Source organism: Podarcis vaucheri, assembly GCF_965113315.1.
Source record: "Podarcis vaucheri genome assembly, chromosome: Z".
NCBI classification, from domain to species: Eukaryota; Metazoa; Chordata; class Lepidosauria; order Squamata; family Lacertidae; genus Podarcis; species Podarcis vaucheri.
This window is the reverse complement of record NC_138758.1, coordinates 53,265,082-53,273,470: the sequence shown is the minus strand read 5'-3', so window position 1 is coordinate 53,273,470 and position 8,389 is coordinate 53,265,082. Positions and strand designations below refer to the sequence as shown.

Sequence of the window (8,389 nt, the reverse complement as noted above, 5' to 3'; positions counted from 1 at the left end):
CCGCAGCAAAACGGAGCCTATTTCTGGCGTCGTTCTGTCCATTCTTCCCAGTGGAACTCCCCGCCACTTGAACAAAGGAACGTGGGCAGCAAAACGCGCCAGTTTTTTGTCATTCCGATCGGAACCACCCGCCACTTGAACCCAGAAACATTCCACCAACGGCAGCAAAACGGAGCCCATTCTCTTTCTGTTCTTCCCGTTGAAACTCCCTGCCACTGGAAGTCCCGCAAACTGCCACAAAACGTCCGTTGGAACTCCCTGCCACTTGAACCCAGAAACGGTGCTCATTTCTGCTGCTTTTTCCGTCCTTTTCCCTCGGTACTCCCCGCCACTTGCCTCCGCTACATCAACTCGTCCAGCAGATTGGGACTGGCCACCCAGTCCAGGGTCCGGGGTTCGGATCCTGCCATGATCATGCAGAGGAACTGCTTGCCCGTCCTCTTGTCGACGGGGTAGATGGTGGTGGGCGTGAAGCGGCGCCCGCTCTCCACGAACGCCACCAGCCGCCCGTAGACCTCCGGGAACTCGCGCCGCAGCGCCACGCCCCGGGCGCGCAGCTCCCGCTGGATGTGGACAAAGCACACCTCCCGCGCCCGCCGGTCCTCCTGGTCCCCGGCGCCCGGCGGCGGCGTCAGGATCAGCGTCTCGATCTCGGCGCCCGCCGCCGGCGCCGAGGCCGCCAGCGCCACCTTGGCGTGCTGGCGCGCCACCGGGTGCCCCTCGCCCGCCGCCACCGTGACGTTCAGCACGAAGCACTCGGCCGGGTCGTACTCCTCCCCGGCGCGCTGCAGCTCCCGGGCGTAGGCGCCCAGCTTCCCGGCGTGGGCGCCCACTTCCCGGAGGGAGAGGTACGTTGGCGCCGCCGCCAGGGCGCCCAGCCCGGCGCGGAGGAAGCCTTCGGCGGCGGCGGCGCCGGGGAAGCCGAGGAAGAGGACGCCGCGCCCGCGGGAGAGGAAGCCGACACGGGCCAGGCGGGAGAAGGCCCGGTGGGCCGCCGCGTCCTCCCGGGAGAAGCGCAGCGCGTTGCGGCAGGCGCTGGCGGCGCGCCCGGCGGCGCAGCGCTCCTTGTGGCGGCGCCAGTCCTGGCGCCGGCAGTGGCGCGAGCAGTAGAGGGTGGGGCAGCTGTGGCAGGACTTGAAGTAGAGGCAGGCGTGGAACATGGTCTCCGTGCGCCCGCAGCGGGCATTGGAGCACATGACGTCGTCCTCGTCGGTGCTGGCGTCCGGCGAGCTGGCGCCCGGCGTCTCCCCGGGGTCGGCGCCCGGCTTGTAGTCGATCACCAGGTCCGTGATCAGCTGGTCCAGCTGCTCCAAACTGCGCTGGCGCGCCGGCGCCGGGCGCCCGGCGATCTCGTTGTCGGTGATGGTGATCTCCGGCGTCACGAACCAGGCGCCGCGCCCGGCGGCGCCCGCTTTCTCCAGGAGCGAGTTCTCCGAGAGGGAGAGGGCGGCGTAGCGCTTGGGGGAGCTGGAGAGCGTCACCACCACGGGGGCCGGGCGCCGGGCGTCGGGGGAGAGGGCCGGCGGCGCCTGGGGGCGCGCCAGGATGTTCTCGTAGCTGCGCCCGCGCCACAGCGGCGGGTCCGGGCGCCCACGCGGCGCCAGGATGTCGTCCCACGACTTGGAGTGGCTGCGCGCTTCGGTTCCCAGGCGCGGCGTCGGCCAGGGCGACGGGGCGGCGCCCGGCGGGTAGCACCCGACCTGCCAGGTCTGGTAGGGCGCCGCCGCCGGGCGCCAGGCGCCGTACGGGTGAGGGTATGTCCGTGAGACCGGCGCCGGGACGGGTGCGCCCGGTGGCGCGGCGCCGTAAAAGGGTGGTGGGGTGGCGCCGTAAAAGGGCGGCGCGGCGCCGTCGAACGTGGGCACGGCGCCGTCAAACGTTGGCACGTAAAAGGGGGAGACGTAGTTCGTCCGGCTGGGCGCCTCCCGGACGGGGTGGGCGTCGAGGAAGGGGGAAGCGTAGTTCCGGACCGAGCGCGGCGGCGGCGCGTATCCTCCGTCGCCGGCATAGAAGACCTGGAGTGGCGCCGGTGGCGGGTTCGGGTCGTAGGCGTCGCCCGTCGCCCGGTCCTCGTAGGTGTCGCTGGGCGTCGGGGTGCGGGAGGGGCGCCAGGCGCCGGGCACGGCCAGGCCGCTCCGTGCCGGGGAGACGTAGCGCGGTGGCGGCGGCGGGTCGGGCTTGATGTCCAGGCGCCGGCGCGGGGCGTTGGCGGGCGGGGCGTTGGCGCCGTACTGGAAGGGGGAGATGCGGCTGCGCTGGGGCTGGAGCTTGACCGGGTGCAGCTCGTTGGCGTGGCGCCCGGCGCTTTTGGAGCGGGCCCGGGGCGCCGGGTCCCGGGGGGCCTCGCGCCCGCGCCGGGGGCCGGGCGCCGGCGTCTCGTCTTCGTCCAGCCACTCCAGGAAGTCGAAGCTGCGGCAGTGGCGCTTGTGGAAGGGCTGCTGGGGCGCCGCCGACATGGCGCAGGGGAAGGGCGGCGCCGTCTGGACGTGGCGCAGGAGGTCCGGCGGGTGGGTGCGGGTCATCTTCGGAGGGGCGGGCCCGGCGCCGCGCCGCCCTCAGTGCGGGTCCTGCGGGGGGAGAGGAAGGGCGTCAAGTGGCGGGGAGTCCCAGTGGTCAGGGATGATGGGAATTGTAGTTTTTCCAGCTGTTTGGGACTACAACTCCCATGATCCCTAGCTAGCTGGACCGGTGGTCACAGAGGATGGGAATTGTAGTTTTTCCAGCTGTTTGGGACTACAACTCCCATGATCCCTAGCTAGCTGGACCGGTGGTCACAGAGGATGGGAATTGTAGTTTTTCCAGCTGTTTGGGACTACAACTCCCATGATCCCTAGCTAGCTGGACCGGTGGTCAGGGATGATGGGAATTGTAGTTTCCCCACTGTTTCCCCACTAGCTCGGGATCATGAGAGGTGTAGTCCCAAACAGCTGGGAAAACTACAATTCCCATCATCCTTAGTCTCAAAGAGCTGTAGTTTTTCCGGTTTGCTAGGGATCATGGGAGTTGTAGTCCCAAATATCAGAGGAAAAACTACAATTCCCATGATCCCTGGCTAGCCAGACCAGCCGTCCGGGATAATGGGAATTGTAGTTTTTTCCAGCTGTTTGGGACTACAATTCCCATGAAAAACTACAATTCCCATGATCCCTAGCTAGCTGTACCAGCGGTCAGGAATGATGGGAATTGTAGTTTTTCCCGCTTTTTGTAGTTTTCCTGCTACCTAGGGATGATGGGAGTTGTATTCCCAAGCAGCAGGGGAAACTACAATTCCCATGATCCCTAGCTAGCTGGACCAGCGGACATGGATGATGGGAATTGTAGTATTCCCAGTTCTTTGGGACTACAACTCCCATGATCCCGAGCTAGCGTGGAAAACTACCATTCCCATCATCCGTGACCGCTGCTTCGGCTAGCTAGGGATCATGGGAATTGTAGTTTTCCCCACCTCTTTGGGACTACAACTCCCATTCCCATCGGTAATTCCCTGACCGCCGCTCCGGCTAGCTAGGGATCATGGGATACGTAGTCCGAAAGAGCTGGAGAAAACGACGATTCTCTGGGAATTCTAGCGTTGGAGAGGCAACCTGGGGAACTCCCCGCCTCATGAAAGGTAGCCGCTCAAGGCGGGAGCGTCCTACCTGGCCGGGCAGGCGTGGCGGGGCGTGGGGCCGGCGCTCCATGCTGCTCCCCGGGGCGTCAGGCGAGGGGCCTAGGGTGCGAAAGAGGAGAAGGGAAGGGTCAGCTAGGGGGGGAAGCAAAGGCACTCTGCGCATGCTCAGGGGCAAGCTACGGTTATAAGAGTCAGAAGAGCAACTCCCCACAAGTGGACCAGGCTGCGCCCCATAAGTGGACCAGGCTGCTCCCCCTCTGCCCCCCAGAAGTGGACCAGGCTGCTCCCCCTCTGCGCCCCACAGGTGGACCAGGCTGCGCCCCACAAGTGGGGTTCTCTGGGAACCCTCTGCCCCCCACAAGTAGACCAGGCTGCTCCCCCTCTGCGCCCTACAAGTGGACCAGGCTGCTCCCCCTCTGCCCCCCAGAAGTGGACCAGGCTGCTCCCCCTCTGCGCCCCTCAGGTGGACCAGGCTGCACCCCACAAGTGGGGTTCTCTGTGAACCCTCTGCCCCCCACAAGTAGACCAGGCTTCTCCCCACAAGTGGGGTTCTCTGGGAACCCTCTGCGCCCTACAAGTGGACCAGGCTTCTCCCCACAAGTGGGGTTCTCTGGGAACCCTCTGCCCCCCACAAGTAGACCAGGCTTCTCCCCACAAGTGGGGTTCTCTGGGAACCCTCTGCGCCCTACAAGTAGACCAGGCTTCTCCCCACAAGTGGGGTTCTCTGGGAACCCTCTGCCCCCCACAAGTGGACCAGGCTTCTCCCCACAAGTGGGGTTCTCTGGGAACCCTCTGCGCCCTACAAGTGGACCAGGCTTCTCCCCACAAGTGGACCAGGCGGCTCCCCACAAGTGGACCAGGCTGCCCCCCTCTGCGCCCCCCAAGTGGACCAGGCTGCCCCCCTCTGCCCCCCACAAATGGGCCATTCTGCTCCCGTCTTCCCCCAATTGGACCATTCCCCCCTATTTCCGCAAATGGTCTCGTCTCCCTCCCGCTTCTCTACAGCCGAGCCAAACCATCCGCCGCGGCTGGCGGGGGTGGGGTGGGGTTTGGGGGCTTCGAACCTGACGTCACCTTGGCAGGATCCAGTTCCAGCAGGAGGGGGAGGAAACCGGCGATCCCCCCCTTCCCCGGGAATCGGTTCGACCATCGGTCCAGGCGCTTCCCCCCCCCCCACCGGACCGGAGGGAAAGGGCGATGGTCTCTTCCAATCTCCCCCCGCGCGGTCGGGGAGATTTGGAGCGGTCCGAAGCGCCCGATGTCGCCTGGCCTGTTGGCTCCGCGCAGGCGCAGTGGAGGGAGCCTTGCCGGCTCCGCAGCGGCACCGTGTGGCCGAAAGGAGGAAGAGCGCCTTAAAGGGGCCGCGGCTGGGAAATGAAAGGGGGGGGGGAAATCCACTTATGGGGAGAAGCCTGGTCCACTTGTGGGGCGCAGCCTGGTCCACTTATGGGGGGCAGCCTGGTCTACTTGTGGGGAGAAGCCTGGTCTACTTATGGGGAGCAGCCTGGTCCACTTATGGGGTGGCAGCCTGGTCCACTTGTGGGGCGCAGCCTGGTCCACTTATGGGGGGCAGCCTGGTCTACTTGTGGGGAGAAGCCTGGTCTACTTATGGGGAGCAGCCTGGTCTACTTGTGGGGTGGCAGCCTGGTCTACTTATGGGGAGCAGCCTGGTCTACTTATGGGGAGCAGCCTGGTCTACTTGTGGGGTGGCAGCCTGGTCTACTTATGGGGAGCAGCCTGGTCTACTTATGGGGAGCAGCATAGTCCACTTATGGGGGGGCAGCCGGGTCTACTTGTGGGGAGAAGCCTGGTCCACTTATGGGGGGGCAGCCTGGTCTACTTATGGGGAGCAGCCTGGTCCACTTATGGGGTGGCAGCCTGGTCCACTTGTAGGGGGCAGCCTGGTCTACTTATGGGGAGCAGCATAGTCCACTTATGGGGGGGCAGCCTGGTCTACTTGTGGGGAGAAGCCTGGTCCACTTATGGGGGGGCAGCCTGGTCTACTTATGGGGAGCAGCCTGGTCCACTTATGGGGTGGCAGCCTGGTCCACTTGTAGGGGGCAGCCTGGTCCAGTTGTGGGGAGAAGCCTGGTCTACTTGTGGGGAGCAGCCTGGTCTACTTGTGGGGAGCAGCCTGGTCCACTTATGGGGTGGCAGCCTGGTCCACTTGTGGGGGGAAGCCTGGTCCACTTATGGGGAGCAGCCTGGTCTACTTGTGGGGAGCAGCCTGGTCTACTTGTGGGGAGAAGCCTGGTCCACTTATGGGGAGGCAGCCTGGTCCAGTTGTGGGGAGAAGCCTGGTCTACTTGTGGGGAGCAGCCTGGTCCACTTATGGGGTGGCAGCCTGGTCCACTTGTGGGGGGAAGCCTGGTCCACTTATGGGGAGCAGCCTGGTCTACTTGTGGGGAGCAGCCTGGTCTACTTATGGGGAGCAGCCTGGTCCAGTTGTGGGGAGAAGCCTGGTCTACTTGTGGGGAGAAGCCTGGTCCACTTATGGGGAGAAGCCTGGTCTACTTATGGGGAGAAGCCTGGTCCACTTATGGGGTGGCAGCCTGGTCCACTTGTAGGGGGCAGCCTGGTCTACTTGTGGGGAGCAGCCTGGTCCACTTATGGGGAGAAGCCTGGTCTACTTATGGGGAGAAGCCTGGTCTACTTGTGGGGAGCAGCCTGGTCCACTTATGGGGTGGCAGCCTGGTCCACTTGTAGGGGGCAGCCTGCTCTACTTGTGGGGAGCAGCCTGGTCCACTTATGGGGTGGCAGCCTGGTCCACTTGTGGGGGGAAGCCTGGTCCACTTGTAGGGGGCAGCCTGGTCCACTTATGGGGAGAAGCCTGGTCCACTTATGGGGTGGCAGCCTGGTCCACTTGTGGGGGGAAGCCTGGTCCACTTGTAGGGGGCAGCCTGGTCTACTTATGGGGAGCAGCCTGGTCCACTTATGGGGAGAAGCCTGGTCTACTTGTGGGGAGCAGCCTGGTCTACTTATGGGGAGCAGCCTGGTCCACTTATGGGGAGCAGCCTGGTCCACTTATGGGGAGATGCCTGGTCTACTTGTGGGGAGCAGCCTGGTCCACTTATGGGGAGCAGCCTGGTCCAGTTGTGGGGAGAAGCCTGGTCCACTTATGGGGAGCAGCCTGGTCCAGTTGTGGGGAGAAGCCTGGTCTACTTGTGGGGAGAAGCCTGGTCTACTTATGGGGAGAAGCCTGGTCCACTTATGGGGAGGCAGCCTGGTCTACTTGTGGGGAGCAGCCTGGTCTACTTATGGGGAGGCAGCCTGGTCCACTTATGGGGAGCAGCCTGGTCCACTTATGGGGTGGCAGCCTGGTCCACTTATGGGGGAGCAGCCTGGTCTACTTATGGGGAGGCAGCCTGGTCCACTTATGGGGTGGCATCCTGGTCCACTTATGGGGAGCAGCCTGGTCTACTTATGGGGAGGCAGCCTGGTCTACTTATGGGGTGGCAGCCTGGTCCACTTATGGGGTGGCATCCTGGTCCACTTATGGGGAGCAGCCTGGTCTACTTATGGGGTGGCATCCTGGTCCACTTGTGGGGAGAAGCCTGGTCCACTTATGGGGAGGCAGCCTGGTCCACTTATGGGGTGGCATCCTGGTCTACTTATGGGGAGGCAGCCTGGTCCACTTATGGGGAGCAGCCTGGTCTACTTATGGGGTGGCATCCTGGTCCACTTGTGGGGAGAAGCCTGGTCCACTTATGGGGAGGCAGCCTGGTCCACTTATGGGGTGGCATCCTGGTCCACTTATGGGGTGGCATCCTGGTCCACTTATGGGGAGCAGCCTGGTCTACTTATGGGGTGGCATCCTGGTCCACTTGTGGGGAGAAGCCTGGTCCACTTATGGGGAGGCAGCCTGGTCCACTTATGGGGTGGCATCCTGGTCTACTTATGGGGAGGCAGCCTGGTCCACTTATGGGGAGGCATCCTGGTCCACTTATGGGGAGCAGCCTGGTCTACTTATGGGGAGCAGCCTGGTCTACTTATGGGGAGGCAGCCTGGTCCACTTATGGGGTGGCATCCTGGTCCACTTATGGGGAGCAGCCTGGTCTACTTATGGGGAGCAGCCTGGTCTACTTATGGGGAGGCATCCTGGTCCACTTATGGGGAGGCAGCCTGGTCTACTTATGGGGAGGCATCCTGGTCCACTTATGGGGAGCAGCCTGGTCCACTTATGGGGAGGCAGCCTGGTCCACTTATGGGGAGCATTGCCATTCCCTCTGCTAAGCCTGGACGCAAAGCGTCATGGGGATTGTAGTTCGGTCAGGACGCCTTTCAAGCCATTCGGTGGCTGTCGGCGCGCCGATTGGCTGAGGCGAACCTAACGCCCGCCCCCGGGGCGGTGCTTCGCGGCCGACGTGCCACGATTGGGTATATGTTGTTTAGTCGTTTAGTCGTGTCCGACTCTTCGTGACCCCATGGACCAGAGCACGCCAGGCACTTCTGTCCTCCACTGCCTCCCGCAGTTTGATCAAACTCATGCTAGTGGCTTCAAGAACACCATCCAACCATCTCATTCTCTGTCGTCCCCTTCTCCTTGTGCCCTCCATCTTTCCCAACATCAGGGTCTTTTCCAGGGAGTCCTCTCTTCTCATGAGGTGGCCAAAGTATTGGAGCCTCAGCTTCACGATCTGTCCTTCCAGTGAGCACTCAGGGCTGATTTCCTTCAGAATGGAGAGGTTTGATCTTCTTGCAGTCCATGGGACTCTCAAGAGTCTCCTCCAGCACCATAATTCAAAAGCATCAATTCTTCGGCGATCAGCCTTCTTTATG

The 8,389-nt window shown here is 63.3% G+C and overlaps 1 protein-coding gene across 1 annotated transcript; it reads right to left on the bottom strand.

The window, feature by feature from the left end:
- Positions 1-284: 284 nt before the first annotated feature.
- LOC309524290 (apical junction component 1 homolog) lies at positions 285-3,927 on the bottom strand. Its single transcript, XM_082208747.1, has 2 exons — positions 3,639-3,927; positions 285-2,567 (listed from the first exon to the last, which is right to left on the bottom strand). The coding sequence occupies exon 2, from the start codon at positions 2,520-2,522 to the stop codon at positions 342-344; it is 2,181 nt and encodes a 726-aa protein (XP_082064873.1). The 5' UTR covers positions 2,523-2,567; positions 3,639-3,927; the 3' UTR covers positions 285-341.
- Positions 3,928-8,389: the final 4,462 nt, after the last annotated feature.